The 17,842-nt window shown below is 36.3% G+C and overlaps 2 protein-coding genes across 5 annotated transcripts; one reads left to right on the forward strand and one right to left on the reverse strand.

Annotated features, from left to right (window-relative positions):
- The first annotated feature begins 3,328 nt into the window (after nucleotides 1-3,328).
- Nucleotides 3,329-11,450, forward strand: LOC112008343 (heterogeneous nuclear ribonucleoprotein Q). Of its 4 annotated transcripts, none has more exons than XM_024040675.2 (9): nucleotides 3,329-3,519; nucleotides 4,016-4,759; nucleotides 4,860-4,976; nucleotides 5,067-5,207; nucleotides 5,303-5,479; nucleotides 9,707-9,911; nucleotides 10,698-10,876; nucleotides 10,957-11,042; nucleotides 11,130-11,450. In XM_024040675.2, exons 2-9 carry the CDS (start codon nucleotides 4,358-4,360, stop codon nucleotides 11,278-11,280), a joined length of 1,458 nt encoding a protein of 485 aa, XP_023896443.1. In that variant the 5' UTR covers nucleotides 3,329-3,519; nucleotides 4,016-4,357; the 3' UTR covers nucleotides 11,281-11,450. The 4 variants fall into 4 exon arrangements, with proteins under 4 accessions (XP_023896443.1, XP_023896442.1, XP_023896445.1 ...); XM_024040674.2 differs by having other exon boundaries at nucleotides 4,305-4,759; XM_024040677.2 differs by having other exon boundaries at nucleotides 4,344-4,759.
- Nucleotides 11,451-15,180: 3,730 nt separating this feature from the next.
- Nucleotides 15,181-15,675, reverse strand: LOC112008347 (uncharacterized). Its single transcript, XM_024040680.2, has one exon. It carries the CDS (start codon nucleotides 15,673-15,675, stop codon nucleotides 15,181-15,183), a length of 495 nt encoding a protein of 164 aa, XP_023896448.2.
- Nucleotides 15,676-17,842: the final 2,167 nt, after the last annotated feature.

The raw sequence follows: 17,842 nt of genomic DNA on the forward strand, positions 1-17,842 counted from the left end.
AGGAAAACAACCAGCTTTGCCTTTCAATACTAGTGAATCAATATCCACTGATATCTTTGACCTTATTCATTCTGATGTTTGGGGGTCTTCCTCTATCTCTAGTATTAATGGGTCTCAATATTTTGTTGTCTTCGTTAATGATTACTCTCACTATAGCTAGATTTTTAATATGAAACATCGTTCTGAATTATTGGAAGTATACTCTAATTTTGCAAAAATAGTTAAAACTCAGCTTTCCAAAGGCATAAAAAATTTTCAATCTGATAATGCTCTTGAATACACTCAATATGCTTTCCAAGCTGTTTTGCATTCCTATGGCACTATTCATCAACTAACTTGTCCAAGTACCTCTCAGCAAAATGGTAGAGCTGAACGAAGACTTCATCATATTCTTGACATTGTTCGTGCTCTCCTTCTCTCTACCAAAGTTCCTGCTCCTTTTTAGGGGCGAAGCTACTTTTCATGCTGTTTATGCTATTAATTGCATTTCGAGTCCTGTTAAACAAAATCAAACTTCATATAAGCGCCTTTTTAGGTCACCTCCGGACTATCACCACCTTTGCTCCTTCAATTCTGCTTGTTTCATTCTTCTTTAGCCACATGAGCATAACAAACTTGAGTTTCGGTCAAGGTTTTGTTGTTTTATTGGCTATGGCGAAACTCAAAAGGGATATCGGTGTTATGATCCTGTCTCTCATCATCTTCGTATCTCCTGCAATGTTGTCGTTTGGGAACATCGTCTCTTTGTCGAGCTCTCTCACTTCCGTGCCTCTCTATCTTCCTCCTCTATCTTAGATCTTTTTTCCAAATGAGGCATATATTCCTTCTGTAGCTACTTCTGATCCTCCTATAGTTGCACCTGATTCTCCTATAGAATTCTTTATCCAACTACCAAATATCACTGATCCCTTTCTTAGTTCACCCTTTAATAAACAGGTGGAAGATGAACAAGTCGAAGACAAGCTACCCAACCCTAACCTTGAGCTTGTGTCCCCTGCTCCTGCTCCTGCTCTGCCTAAAGATCTTGCACAAGACATTCCACCTCGTCACTCAACTCTAGTAAGATCTATTCCTGCACATTTACTTGACTATCATTGTTACACTGCCCTTGCTACGCTACATAAGCCTCACACCTATCGTGAGGCTTCCACTGACCCTTTATGGCAGATTGCAATGAAAGAGGAACTTAATACATTATCTAAAAACCATACTTGGATTTGGTGACACTATCCTCCGGGAAATCTGTGGTTAGTTGTAAGTGAATTTACAAGATTAAAACTCGCTCTGATGGGTCTATTGAGTGCTACAAAACTCGTCTTGTTGCAAAAGGTTTTATACAGGAGTATGAGATTGATTATGAAGAGACCTTTACTCCGGTTGCTCGTATCTCACCTGTTTATGCCCTCTTAGCTATTGCTGCTGCCAATAAATGGGATATTTTTCAGATGGATGTCAAAAATGCATTCCTTAATGGGGATTTAAGTGAAGAAGTTTATATGCAACCTCCTTTTGATCTCTCTGCTAACTTAAACAAGGTTTGTCACCTTCGATGTGCACTTTGTGGCCTTAAACAAGCTCCACGAGCTTAATTTGCCAAATTCAGCTCTACCATCTCTTGCTTGGGTTACATGGCCAATCATTATGATTTTGTCTTATTTCTTTGTCGCACTGACAAATGCACTATTTTACTTTTCCTGTATGTGGATGATATGATCATAACTAGTAATAACCTTAGTGGCTTTCAAGAACTCAAGAATTTTCTCAATCAGTAGTTTGAGATGAAAGATCTTGGACATCTTAGCTACTTCTTGGGTTTTGAAATCACTCATTTTACAGATAGACTTTAGATTACTCAAGCCAAGTATGCTTCTGAACTTTTGTTTTGAGCTGGATTCACTGATAGTAAGACTGTTAACACTCCAATTGAGCTTAATGAGCATCTGACTCCCTCAAGGGGGGAAACCATTGTCTAATCCCTCTCTATACAGATGCTTGGTTGGCAGCCTAGTTTATCTCACTATCACTTATCCAAACATCTCCTTTGCTGTTCACCAGGTGAGCTAGTATCTGTTTGCTCCACAATTGACTCACTAAGCTGATGTTTTGCACATTCTTCGATACCTAGAGGACACTCTATTCCATGGTCTTTTCTACTTTACTTAGTCTCCTTTTATTATTCGTGCATTTTCTTATGCTGATTGGGCAAAAGAAACCACTATTCGCAGGTCTACCACTGGTTATTGCTTTTTTCGTGGTTCTTCTCTAATTTCTTGGCGAAGTAAGAAACAAACTCATGTGGCCTGCTCCAGTACTGAAGCAGAATATTGTGCCCTTGCTAATACCACATCTGAGCTCATTTGGCTACGATGACTTCTCAAAGACTTAGGTGTGTCTACATCCTCTGCTACTCCTCTTTATTGTGACAACCAGAGTATCATTCATATTGCTTACAATGATGTCTTCCATGAACGGAATAAAAATATTGAGATCGATTGTCATTTTATCAGTTATCATCTTGTCCATGGTACTCTCAAGATGATCTTAGTCTCCTTTAAATTTCAACTTGCAAATATCTTCACCAAATCATATCCTAAGAGACGCTTTCGTACTTTGGTTGACAACCTCAAGTTGGTCTCACATTCACCTTGAGTTTGGGGGGTTGTTAAGGTGTATAGTGTTGTGAGTTTTAGGCCCAACTAGATTACTTGTATATCACACATTATTGTACTACACTCTTACTTGTACCACACTTATATGCCTCCTATATAGAGGCACTTGTATATATTATTTCATTGAGAAATATAATATTGAATTCAGCATCTCTAACACTTTCCATGAGCAGTGAATCATACTTAACTCTCTAGCAGCCACTTGGTGATTTTTTCTCTCATGGAGCCAAAAGGCATTGACTCCTAATTGTAAGATTATCGGGACCATACTACTTTAGTGAAAGGGCAATGCATAAATAAGGGGTCAAATGTCTCTGTGTTGCCCCAGCACACACATACGAGTCCTCTGCCAAAATGCCTTCTTGAGGAGGACAGATTGAGAGGGATGGCTTCACGAAGAATCTTCCAAGTAATTTTTGAAATATAGTATTTTAATTTACCAAAAATTTTAATGGTGCAATTTTTGAAAGAAAAAATACAAGGAAAAGAAGGAGACAAAATCTAACCTGGAAAGGAAAACACAAACACAAAAACAAAAACAAAAAAGAAAACAAAAACAAAACAAATAAACACGTGGCAGAGTCTGATTAGTTGATAGGTACGTGTGGAGGTACACCCGGTCGCTCCGTATCCTGGCTCTCATTCACAAAATAAGGGGGTTTCTGGAACAGAAGAAAGAAATCCCACCCGACTTGGGGTTTGCTTTGCTTTGCTCGCTGCAGCTGCTCGTAGAGTCGTCTGATTAAAATCCACCGACTCTCTCGGAGAAACCAAAGCAGCAAACATAACCACAAAGGGCAACCCTTCCTAAAACCCAAATCTCAAAACCCCAACTGCTTTGGTAGTATTGGTATGCACAACTCTCTCTCACTCTCTCTTATTCCTTTCGTTTTTTTTTTCTTGGGTTTCATTGGCGGCTGCTTCTACTTCCATAAACCCTTCATTTCTATGACTGGTTTCTGGATTTGATATCTTTTTCTATGTGGGTTTTCCTCAATAGGGTTTATGGGTTTTTTTTTTTCATGCTTAAAAATAAATAAATAAAATCTATGTTTGGTTTTTTGCAGTAAGATTGTAAAAGTTTGATTTTTATTGGAAACAAATTGTCAAATTCGAAGAATTAGAATACTGGGGTTTTGTCATATTCGTTGAATGAGTTCTTTCCCTCCAACAAACTTTAAACTGAGATGGGCTAGTCACTAAAAGAGCTAATGCAAATATTTAGGGCAGATTCTAAGTCAACCTTTTTTTCTTTTCTAGGATTTGGGTATCTTAAAAACACGATCTTTTGGTCGAACTTTGCTTGAGTCTGAAGAAAATTGCCCTTTATCTTTGGTTACATACAGGCTTTTGTGCTCGAAGTTGGTTACCATGCTTGGATCTAATAAATTGTTTGATAAGTTGCATTTGTAGCAACCAAATGGGGAATTTGACTCATGTAGCATTTGGGGCACTTGGTTAAATTCACTCTTGTGCCATTGCTTAAAACATCCCTTAAAGTTCTATTACCTTCATCCCAAAATACAACCACAAAATTCCTTTTTTATTTGTTGCTGCCTGCCATTATCTTTGTACTGAAAATTATGCATCTTATGGGAGCATTGTATTTTTCGTGAATACCATGAGCGCCTTCAGGAAATTGGTGCTGATTAGTGATTGGATGACAAAGTTTAGGTTTTGAAATAGTTATGGCAGAAGGTACAGAAGTTGAAGAGCGGGTGGATCTTGATGAGGACAATTACATGGAGGACGATGATGTTGAAGAACAGATAGATGATGATGAGGATGGTGCAGACGGAGCTGGGTATGATAATGACGAAGAGAATGTGGAAGAAGTACATGAGGACTCTATAGCTGAGGCTAGTGGTAAAGACCAGTCACCAGATACAGATAGAGGACACGTTGCCTCTGAATCCATTGAAGATGAAGAAAGGCCCACTGCTCCTATTGATGAGGAGAAAAAGGAGAAGTGGGCTGAACTTCTTGCCCTTCCTCCGCATGGGTCTGAAGTTTTCATTGGTGGACTTCCTCGAGATGCCCGGGAAGAAGACTTGAGGGATCTCTGTGAGCCAATAGGCGAAGTTCTCGAGGTTGGAGTTGTACCCTCTTGCTTGCGACACCTCTTTTTTTTACTCTTCCTCTTTCCATTTGTAGTTTCAAAAAGGGTTTGATTTTACAATTGATTTTCAGGTAAGATTGATGAAAGATAAGGATACTGGTGATGCCAAGGGTTATGCTTTCATAGCATTTAAAACAAAAGAGGTTGCACAAAAGGCCATTGAAGAGATACATAGCAAAGAATTCAAGGTAATCATGCTGCTCATTTAAAAACCTAATGTCCTTTTGTTAAGAATGTTCTGATGTAACAGTATTCTTCTCTATGCTTCATGACCACAGGGTAAAACCTTAAGGTGTTCACTGTCCGAAACTAAGCACAGATTATTTGTTGGTAATGTTCCAAAGAGCTGGACAGAGGATGAGTTTAGAAAAGTCATTGAGGAGGTTGGTCCGGGACTTGACAGCATTGAGCTTATAAAGGTGGGGTTTCAAATTGAATTTTATCTGACCTTATTATAAGATTGGATGGTTGTAAATGCTTACCTTGTGAGCAACATTGCTTCGGTTATTTTCAGGATCCTCAAAATCCAAGCAGAAATCGTGGCTTTGCTTTTGTTTTGTATTACAATAATGCTTGTGCCGATTATTCAAGGCAGAAAATGTCAAGTGTGAATTTCAAGTTGGATGGCAATACCCCGACTGTCACCTGGGCTGATCCAAAGAGTACGCCTGATCATGCTGCTGCTTCTCAGGTGAATGTTAATGTAGAGTTGTGGTATTAGTTGAATACTTGAATTCTTTGATGAAGTGATTGGTTTGGGGATGCCTGTCAGTATTTAGTTTCCTTCGAATGTAATCATGCCCACCATTAGTTTGATAAAGAATTTTATAAGATTCTTCAAAATATGAGATCCCTATGTTTGGTTTATTTATAGGAATAATTTATGCATCCCAAAATATTCTTGTTCAAAGTAAACTTAAAATACATAATATCTTTTAATTCTGTTTTAAAACATCAATAATATATCAAAATATTAAATCAAATTGGATTCAAGTAAAAGATAACTAGATATCATTACTATCTATCCTTTTTTTAAATTGTTGGTGGCAACTTGTATCATTATTATCTTATAAGTTATAAGCCCAATTTAGATATGCTAGATTTCAATGAAGGCAAGGAATTCAAAATTGAGCTTAAAAAAAAAAGAAATTAAGATATCAAAATAAATCTGAAACACAAAGAATTCTGTAGATTAAGACCAGCTTATGTCCAATTGAAGGGCAATGTCACTATGGTGTACACAAATGAAGCAAAAAGCATTCCAACAGCATGTAGTAAAATGACACCAATCAGGTAGAGTGCAAAGAGATACAGGAGATAGAGACAGATCTTTTTCAAATGAAATCTATATTCACCCCATTGAGCTCTTGCTCAAATGGCACCCCTTCCCCTTTTAAGAGCAAGGTGTGGGGTGAGCTCGTGGGTTTAAAACCCATCAGGTGCTTATGTAACTTTTTTTTTCTTAAGATGTGATTCCTAGTCAATTGTGCTACCCCTTGGGATTGCTATGTAACTTAATAATATAAAAAATAAATAAATAAATAAATAAATAAAAAAGAAGAAGAAGAGAAATCCATATTCACACCAAAGTGAGGTTTGGTGGGTATCGGCATTTGGATTTGGATTCTCTTGAACTATTTTTAACCAAACAAGGGAATATCTAGGAATTCTTTCAGAAATCATAAATCTTGAGGGATGACTTGAACCAAACACCCCATCTACACCTCTAGCAGGTGAGCTCAGCAAATATGATAGAAAGGAACCCCCTTATGTAGGTGGAGACCCTATACAAGCTCTTTTTTATGTGCTTTAGGGTTATAATTTACGTGTATAAATCTATCTATCAAAAATAATTTGTGTATAATTAAGATGTTTTACTTGTCGAAAAAATTTGTGTATAAATCCAGTTTTTTAATAGATTACATACACAAAAAAAGATATTTGACTTTTACATCCATTGATATAAATCTATAAAAACTATTGTTGAAAAATTGTGAAATGATCTGTTTATGTAAGGTTAAAGAAGAGAGAAGAGAAAGCATGACACAAGAAATTTTATGTGGTTCAGCAATATGCCTATGTCCACGGAAGGCAACAAAAAAGTGTCATTATAATTTGGAGATTACAACAATAGCTCGAAGGCACTCTCACAAGCCCAACCCTAATACACCCTTGGTTCTCTCTCAAATCAATAGAGAACACCCTTTTGTATTTAGCCAAGAGTTTCAACAAACTCTTACTCTCTTTCTTTTGTTACTCACACAAAGAGGAAGCACCTTTGCTTTTCAGCACCTAAGCTTCTCACTCTATTGCCTACATCTTGCCCCCACCTCTACCTCTCTTGCTCACCCTTTATTTATAGCAAAAGTATTCAGCCAAAGTTTTTGTTTTTGATAGGTAACATAAGATATTATTAATAAAAAGCCAACAGGAGTACATTGGGGATGTACTATGGGGGCGCAAATCAGGAACCAAAATTACAACAATCAAGTAAAACAGGAAGGGAAAAACAAGAAGAATGAGACAAAGCCACACTCCATTCAAGGAGAGTGTGCAAGAAAAAATACTTAATCTCTAGCGTAGAATGTTCACATCCCTCAAAGTTTCTAGCATTCCTTTCACGCCAAATACACTATATCAAGCAATGAGGCACAAGTCTTCAAAAATCTATATTGTGATGTCGCCCAAACTTACCTTGGCAAGACTCAAACAACTCAATAATCTTATGAGGCATAACCCAATTGATTCCAAACAAACAAAACACCAATGACCACAACTCACGAGCTATGGGACAATGAAGCAGAAGATGATCCACAACTCCCCACAAATCTTACACATATAACACCGATCAAGAACTAGCACGTCTTTTGCGAAGGTTGTCTGTTGTTAAAATCTTACCTAAGGAAGCAAACCATGAAAAGAAAACTACCCTTGGAGGGACCTTCAATTGCCATATTATTCTCCAAGGGAAGGATAAGGGAGTAGGTGGGTAGAAAGAAAGATAAAATCCCATAACCTCAAAACATCTACTCCTTTTTGGCTTCCAACAAACCTTATCAAGACCAAACCCCCACACAGTCGAAGAGTAGACCATATCCATAAACAGATCAAAAGATTCTTGTTCCCAATCTTGTGGTGGTCAACAAAACTGAACATCCCAATGAATCCTCCAAGCAGACCAACACATAACGTCTGCTACTAAAGAATCCTTTGTCCTACTAATACAATAAAGTTCCAGAAAAGCCTCTTGGAGGGTACAATCCCCACACCACACATGCTTCCAAAACTTCACTCTAGTACCATCCCCCACATCATACAGAAGGAGTTTAGAAAAATTCAACCAGCCACTTCTAATGAATCTCCACAGGCTAACACCATAAGCACTTGTCACCTTTTTCGTGCACCAACCATTCCAAACATTCCCATATTTTGCCTCTATAACCATCCTATTCAGCCAAAGTTGTAACAGTTTCAGCGCATGAAACTTGCATAGTCATAGAATTTTGCTTACATGTGAGGAATCAAGTATGGGCATGCAACTTAGCAAATCACGCTAGACAAACTTGGTTGTTGGCTTTCCACTTTCTCTGAAAATGCATGCAAGACAAAACATTCATTTAATGTTGGCTTTGACAATTCAAGCCAACTTTTCCAATAAAAACAATATGGAGAAAAAGTTTCGTGATTCATTGACATGAATAAGTGGATTTTTCTTGTATAAGTTCCACTTGAAGATGTATGAAGTATTAGGAAATGTTATCATGGCTCCATAGCAAGACGATTGAAATGAAATATGATCATTTTTTTATCAACATGAAAAAGTACTGCTGAAGTTGAATATGAGAAGGAAATTTTGGTGGTTAGATCCCCCTTTTTTGGGGTGGGGGATAGAAGGCAGACAGAGAAGAGAGCTCATTTAAATTTTTTTAACTAATGGCCCTAATAGTGACCTAATAATATGGAGCTGCTCATTGTGCTTGTTGAGTTACTTAGTTGATAGCCTGTTATTATGACTCTTCACTTGCTTTATTTTTATTTCATGTTGGTAGGACATTAGCCACACACATTTATTGCCGACCCTGAATAAAGTCAATTATTCAAATCAAATCTCAGCTGTTATGTTCTTTGTTTGAATGGAAGCAAGCTTCTGTTGATGGGTCAGAGATGGATCTCCTGGATTTTCTGGGCAGATTATCAATGGCTTAATTGTTGTGCAGTCTTCTATGTTTATTTTTCTTTCTCTTTTATTGAGTGTCCTTAGTATACTCGCGGCCTTTTTCTTTACATCAATTATAAAGCTCTTTACTTACTGATAAAAAAAAATCTAAAATATGTAGTATAGCATCTGATGAAGTAAACCATTATATCTAAAAAATTTCTCACTTAATGGTATTCAATGTTTATCTCATAGAGTTCTATATAGGTATGGTGGTAATGGATGCTTGAGTCCTTGACAGTATGCAAATAATCTAATGGATCTTTTATGATTGCCCATGAGAATATTTTTGTCTGAAATTAACACCATGCCAATGGTTTTACCCTGACTTGAAAGGCTCCATGTAAAACATTGTTTGACCTAGTTAACCCTGATCTCTTAAGTTGCAGACTGTACCTAGATATCTCAATTCTAAATATCATGTAAGGGCCTCTGTTAAGCATTATGTTTCAGTTATATTCTCTTTATTTTTATTTTTGGCTGAATTTGGGTATTGTTTATTTGATAACTTGTACTTCTTGAAAACGCTGGCAAACTTTACAGGGGAAATCTATAGTTGCTTCTATTTTTGTGGAGTTAGAAATATAAATGCTACATCGTCTTTTCTGAAAAGTTGTGAAGACCCTATACTGCCTTTCACTGCTACCTAAAAAATTAATTTTCTGGTCTAATAAATGGTTTTACTTGTTTTGCCATTCCCAGGTTAAGGCTCTTTATGTGAAAAACATTCCGGAGAACACTAGTACTGAAAAACTGAAGGAACTATTTCAGCGCCATGGAGAAGTAACGAAAGTGGTTATGCCACCTGGCAAAGCTAGTGGCAAACGAGATTTTGGATTTATCCATTATGCTGAAAGATCAAGTGCATTGAAGGCTGTTAAAGATACAGAGAAATATGAAATGGATGGTATTTTTCCAACAAATCCTATAATGCTGTTTAGGGAACCTCAAACACATGCCAACAACCTTGTTCATTACGTGTTAAACCTATTAATTGCTGGTTTAGCACACAATGGGAATTTTGTCTTATAATGCACCTACATGCAGCTGATGCCTACTTGAAGACATAATGATCAGAGTCAATTTTTTCTGAACCTATTTTGAGACCTCCCAATACACCAATTATTTAAAAATAAATAATTGATAAATGTAGACTTTAGGCTATATTAGGACATAAAGGTCATCATAGATTTCAAGAATGAAGATTGTTATGCTATCATGATTTTGGCTCGTAAGTGGAATGATTAGATCTAATGCCGGTTTCCTCAATGCTATCTTATGGTCTAAGTGATGGCTGTTAGCCTTTGTTCTTTTTCTAAAGAACAATAGAGGGAGGGAGGGGTGGGGGGGAATAAAACTTTCTTCAGCATAAGAAAAATTAGAAATTTCACTACAATGGTTATTACTGTCACGAGAGATTGTTACCTTAGGAGCATATTGATGTTAGTTTAAATATAAAAGGAATGATGATATGATAATAATAGTTTTGGCAGGGCTATTTCTGTTGGTTTCTAATTACTAATGTAGGCTGGTTTCTTCTAGTCTATAATTTATTTTTTTGATTTAATTAGATGTGATTGGAACATAGAAAAAAATCTGAGTTGTCAAATGAACTGGTTTCAAACTTTCTGTCATTATTATTGGATTTGTTATGGTTCCAACAGCAATTTATTCAAAGGGATTTGAACTGCAGGCCAAGTGTTGGAGGTTGTACTTGCTAAACCTCAGACTGATAAAAAGTTTGAAGGTTCTTATCCCCATAATGCTGGGCCTCATCCAAACCATCTTCCACATCCTGGGTATGGCGGTTTTGCTGGTAATCCATATGGTTCTCTAGGGGCTGGATATGGCGTTGCCACTAGTTTTCAGCAGGTACTTGCATGGATTTTTGTATCTTGACATAGTTTCTTTACTGGTTGAATACCATCTTATGGATTTGCTCACATTAACAGCCAGTGATATACGGTAGGGGTCCAATGCCAGCAGGAATGCATATGGTCCCAATGGTTCTACCAGATGGTCGAATTGGTTATGTTCTGTAAGTTGCCATTAAATTCAAACGTGGTTTATACTTTTTAATTATTCCACCATTTTAAATAATTTATTGACTTTGTGTTCTTTTCAGCCAGCAGCCAGGCGTGCAGGTACCATCTCCATCTCCATCTCCATCCCCTCGGCCTCGCAGAATAGATCGGAGCAATGGTCCAAGTGGACAACCAGGTCGAGGAGGAGGTGGTGATGAAGGCAATCGTGGCAGGAGGTACCGACCCTATTAGTGGTAGAGGACTGGCAAGACGTTTCTGTTTTTCTTTTTTCATTTTGGGAAAGCAACATGTTGTAGTTGAATGACTAGTTACATCGATTGAAATAACCCCTTCCTTATCCTCCTCCCCCCTCCCCGTGGCCCCCTCTCTGTTTCTCTGGACTTAAAAAAAGGGAAAGAAAGTTTTTTTTTTTTTTTTTGGAAAAAAGAAGAAAGATTTTAGAATTAGGAAGTGAGGTATCCCTTAACTTAAATGTTGGTGCCCCAGTGCTGTTAGGTTTTGATTAACAGTATTTGTTTCTTATATATTAACTTTAATGTTTGAAATGCTTTTTCTTGACATTTTTTTTTGACGCATTGCTGAAAAATGTTGCTGTTGCTAGATCAATAGAATTTACGCTTCTGATTATTCATCCAAGTGCAACTTAATTTCTTCATGTGGTTTTTGTATTTCATGGCCGCCACAAGTTGATGAACAACTTCAAATATTACTTTAGGCAATCTCTTTAGTGCATGGGTTACACAATGATATTACAATTTCAAAGTAGGAAATAAGAAGTGGGACGTGAATGTTGTTGCTGTTCACTTTCTGAAAATATGATTTAGTTATATACTATTTGGTTGTTGAGAAGATGTGGGACAGGTACAGGTTAAACCTGCTCTTGTTGAGAAGATGTTGAGAAGATCCGCTAACAGAGAATTACCCGAGAAAAGTCTGAATAAATAAATCACTAATTGGGATCATTGAATATATTTACTGAATGAAAACTTTCTCATCATTCTGATAATCAGGCTAACATGGACATGAAACTTAGAGAGATGCCATTGTAAGATGTTTCAAAAGTTACAGGCTGTTGATCAAATCAGAAATTCTGTGCTAGATTCTGATAGTGGGGCTTCAGAAAACCAAAACATACATGCAGATTCTACGGTTTCCACCCACCTACAATGCATGCATAATGATTGGAGTAGGTCATATATTTGTGAAGAAGTAAATCAGGTAGTTGTTCTGCAGCTTAGTTGGGAGCGATCTTCATTGACGTGCAGGTGTATGGCTTTCCAATTTTTCCTATTGATTTATTATGTGGTAGAGGCTGTAGACGTGTTAAAGTGAAACAAAAACTCAATAGCCAAGTATATCTTGAACAGCAGTCAAAATAGTTACAAAATGATGCAGCTATCACCCAACGTTTCAAAAATTGGATCACCTTAAAGCAACGTAATTAGTAATCGCATTAGCGTGAACAACAGTAAGAGCTTAGACAACTCATGGATATAACTTGGTGGGGACAAACTGCTACTTTCTTAATGCAAATCATGGCAGAACATTTGAATTCGTGAACAACAAACAACTGAATTGACTTTACACCCATGTAAAACAATTTCTTATGCACTTCAACAAAAATCCTTATGCCTAAGTAAATGAAATTCTCCACACGCAAAATATGCAATTTGCCAAAGTGTATTTGGACAAAACCCAATAAGACTGTGGCGAGAAAGGATCCAAAAAAACACCAACCGCAAGACAGGAACACTGAGGCTAAGGTACAAAGTCTTAATCTTTTGCAAGTTAAACAAGACCAAATTTATAAATTATGTATCATTGGCGGAACATTGAGAATCTAAATCGCACACGCCACTCCCCAGCCTTGAAGAAACATATACCAAAACACTAATAAGTTTTAAAACATAAAATTTAGAAAAAGTCCATGAACATAACTAAATTTCACAACACTTTGGTTGGATATAATCTTATCTTATTTTATTTTGACTTATAGTGGGCTAACACTTTAGCTTATTTATTGTAAGATTTTATTATGACGGTAGAACTTACAAGAATTGTATATTCAATTTCACATCAAATTCAGAATCCCAGATTTGTATTTAGGTTTCTTTGCCAAATCCAAAGCAGAAAGATCAAAGGTTGAAACAAGGTATCTTAGCTTATTTATTGTAAGATTTTATTATGGCGGTAGAACTTTTAAAAGAATTGTATACTCAATTTCACATCAAATTACCAAAGGCCTTGTAGCTGAATTGGCACCTCCCTATGTACAAAGTGCTTGGGGGTTTAGGGGAGAAATGATTCGAGCTGCGGAGTTAGCAGCATATTGTAATTATCTCTCAAAAAAAAAAAATTCACATCAAATTCTGTATCCCACAACTATATTCATGCTTCTTGGCTGAGTTCAAAACAAAAAGATCAAAGGTTGAAACAAAGTATTTGTAAGGCTATAACCATATGTTTTGCATGCTTTTGTTAGCATAACTCATAGTACTCAAGTGATACCCTATATTGATTGGATAATAAAATAAATTCGTTGAGTGTGTTGTGTGTGAGCGTGTATTGAGTCCTATATCAAATATGCACTAGATAAATTTGGGTTTTATAAATAATTATTTTTAAAAATAAATAAATAAATAAATAAAACCACAGTTATGATTAAGTTAGATTTTTCACGCCAACAGCCTTTCGTTGGTGGGCATTCTTGGTGGGGTTAACCCTGCACGAGTGGTATGTGATCCCGCGATCCTCACCGCTGTCGTTCTGGCGCCCTACCCGGGGGTTTAATACAACCATAAACGCCCTCATTTTTGTTAACCAAAAAAAAAAAGAAGATTTTTCACAAAAGAACCCTTCAAAATTTAGCACAAAACAATGTCCTCAAGGGCCTCAGCTAGCTACTGTACGAGTCAGCTACCTACTAGACTTGGGTCGACCAACAACTTCAACTTTTTTTTATTTTTTTATTTTATACAAGATAAATTTTTTACACTAACCTAATCTAAGTGTATATGTGTCTGAAGCTCCTTGATGACCCAACTTCAACTTTCAATCCTCTTTTCCTTGGTGACCCAATTGAATACAATTCAAATAACAAAATGTCATGTAAACATATGCCATCACATTTTCGAAATATTTGACACGGAATTTGCCAAAACTAAATAATCCTAGCAGTTTCCTTTTGCAGGACTTTCAATTGAACCAATGTGTTCAGAGTGAGTGGATTAAGGTCTGGTGATTTATTAGGTTCCTCTACCCCTTTATTGTCAAGAACAGGGTCAGAGCATAAGTATCCTGCTGTGTTTCCCCACGTCTGCATATTGTCTTTTATGACTAGCATGCTAGCAGCTCCTTTTACAAGGACTGCACTACCCACCTGCACTATTTAATAAGACACTTGTTGGTTCTCCCATTTCATCACTCTTGCCACAAATGCATTTTCCATTTCAATTATTTAGCAACACTGTAGTAGTTACTCTCTCCAAAATATCAATAATACATTTTCCTTTGCCAACATTCTGCTGCCATTTAAGCAAACTGACACACGCTCTTCCATTGCACAGATTTTTACGGCTTGCCATTATACAATGGCATTTCAGTAATTCTTAACGGGTGCCCTTAGGGCACCCGTTAGCATTACCCTTTATAATTTTGACAGTTTTTTTTCTTTTCCATTCTGCTCTGTTCCATAATTATTAGACAGCTTTCATGGTACATTAAGCTGCAAAGATCTTAGCAAACAACCAAATTATTAAACAGAAGAAAACAATAATGCCATATATATAATAACTGCCATTTCGACATGGGTAACAAAGATGCACAGACACGGTCTCGGTATAGATACTATACATCGAGTAATATTTGAAAAATTATAAAATGACAAAACAGATAAAACACTGTTACGGCACCCAAATAAAGTGTCCGTAGGTTCAAACTACATAATTAAAAAAGAAAATACCAAACCTTTGACAACAGGGTCTCTCATATTCATACGGTAACATAACTTGCTCTACTTTTACAAGGAAAACCAGAATTCAAATACCCCATACTCAGAGTTGTTACTATCAAATTATAAAACAAAATTCATAAAATAATTGATTACACCATAGAAAGAAGGAAGCCTTAGAATTATGAATGGGTATCAGAAAGCTCCTGAAGGCGCTTCTCCACCTCAACCAACCTCACACCCCACTCACTCTTTATGCACAAGGGCCTCACTTTACTATAATCCAGACTATCCTCTTCCACAGAGGATGAAACCCCCTTAGCATTCTTCTTCATCTTCTTACTCTTCATTTTCTTACTTTTACTGAACTCGTTTTTCTGAGCAGCGGCTCTCTGAAGAGCCCGAAGCACATCTGACCCACTAATCTGCCTTCCCTCGTCTTCTTGTTTTTGTTGTTTTGGGATGGGATTGGGGGTAGTGGAATTAACTGCTGTGACTTCGAGGATGGTGTGGCCTAGGCCTTTGATGTCTTTGGTGAGGACGGCGTCGTTTCTTGGTGGTTTTGATTGGTGGCGCCGTGGGTGAGAGTTGGCAGAGATGGTGAGAGGGAGAGGAAGAAGATTGGGTGAGATGGTGTGGTGGGGAAGAGATGGTGTGGTGGGGAAGAGAGCCCACATGGCTTGGACTTGGACTTGGGGGTTTTTCAGCTTTTATCAATTAGTTTGGACCTCATGCTTTGGGTTCTCATTTGCACATTTCTCATCCAAATCTTTTTAGTGGTAGCTGAAATGAGTATTATATGTACTTTGTTCGCACAATATATTTAATAATCATAGGTAACTTGTTTAAATGATGTAGGTGATTTAGCACGTCAATGATCATATGATCGTTATCTTGTGAGTTAGAGGAGATTTTTCATCTAAAGAATTAGAGGAGATTTCTCGAACTCAATTAGAAGAAGGAAATCTTTTATCAAAGAGAAAGGTTGCAAATTTTCCTGCTAATCTGAGTATCATAAATACTAAAACTATAACAACAATTGAATTTATATAATTCTATTTAACTATTCAAAAATTATATTGAATTATTACCATGACCATTGATTTAGATATTAGTTAATGGGCCATAGATTAAGATTAAATTTTTAAATGTGATGAAATTAACCCAAAATAAAAATGATAAAACAAAATTTTCCCTAATGCTAACACAATGATATTCCCTTTTTTAAAAATGATTTCCCAAATTTAAAGCGCGTCCTCCCAAGGTTTCAAACACACATCACACTAAAACTATTGATGCCGCCATTTGCATCATTCTTGGTGCAAATATTTCACAATCAATCATTTCACCCTAAAAGCTAAAAGCCAACATTTTAATTTACACTAGGTAAAACCCCAAGAGTCAGTTAAAATGTTATAATGTCGTAAGACTAGTTTTGTGGGTTTACTTATTGGCTTCCCCACATGTAACTAAAATTCTAAACTCGTACTTCTAGTTTGAGACATGATTATGACTTGTTCTTAGGTTAGGAGTGCTCAAGACCTCCCTTTAAGTTATGTTCGGTAATAGAACTAACCATAAGTAAATGACTAATCACACCTTAAAATCTTAATGATTGTTGGTCTATAGATCACAAAATATCTCCATATAACCATGTATTCATTCCCTTTCCACCAATTAAACTCTTAGTACGAGTATGGAACATTATAGCCAATCCGGGTGGTTAATCTACCCCGACCGAAATCGAGATATACATGAGACAAAGAGAACCTTGTAGTTAAGAAAAAACCATAATGCAAGTTTGTGGGATATAAATGAAGATTAGTAAACCAACCACTGATCAACCTAATTGTAATACAATAAAAGTAATATTTATAAGAATGGGTACTACACTGAACCTTGAAAATGATCTAATCAATATTTAGTCGTGTGTGTTAAATTTCCTCTAACAAAGATAGTGTGTACAACATAAAGGAGAAATAAACAATGAATATTAAGAGTCTTGTAGCTCAAGTGGTTGACATTGATGGTTCAACTCTTTTCACTCTCAACTATCAAATTATCAAGGAAGTGAAGAACTATGAATATGAAGGTAAATGACTATTCTACATTCTACTTATATATATACGATGTGATTGTTAGAAAGTTACTACCTTTTATCTATTTAAATTTTAAATTTTAAATTTTCATTATTATATTATATTTTGGCATCTATAAAGTTTGTACTACATCTTATATTATTATTCTGATCATTAAAAACTATTTTTTAAGGGTTCAACCAATGGTGAGTTGTAGAGTAATAGAGTTTGTTGTGATAATAATAAAGTTATGAAGACCATTTGTACTGGACAGCATACACAAGACAACTATTTTCAACCTAATTGGTCCAAAAAGTTCCCCCCCAAAAAAAAAAGGTGCAGATTTCTCTCAGTGGGTCTCTTCGGATCTTTCACGGTATCAATTAAAGTAGTTTTTTTAGATAAAAAAAAAAAGTATTGTTTATTACACACATAAAAATTACACTAAAAATATGACATCAAGTCACGATTTTCAAGTAAAATCATGACTTCAAGTTCCTATTTCAAAACAATTTCCATGTATAAATGTGTGGTGCAACAAGTATTTTCCTACTGCTTGATTCATCTTTAAAATGGAACTTTTGGTAGAGGACATCCAAGTAAAACTCACACAAAACACGTTTCTCCAATTGAGCTGCGAAGTAAGCTTGCGTTTATAACACTCAACCTGTCGAAAAGGACACCTATATTCAAAGAGGAAATAAAATGCTATAAAAATTAGACCAACCATGTTTATGGCTTATTGTTAAGAAACAGCTAATTGTTG

The sequence above is a fragment of the Quercus suber genome, unplaced genomic scaffold (assembly GCF_002906115.3).
Source record: "Quercus suber isolate HL8 unplaced genomic scaffold, Cork oak 2.0 scaffold_507, whole genome shotgun sequence".
Classification (NCBI taxonomy): Eukaryota; Viridiplantae; Streptophyta; class Magnoliopsida; order Fagales; family Fagaceae; genus Quercus; species Quercus suber.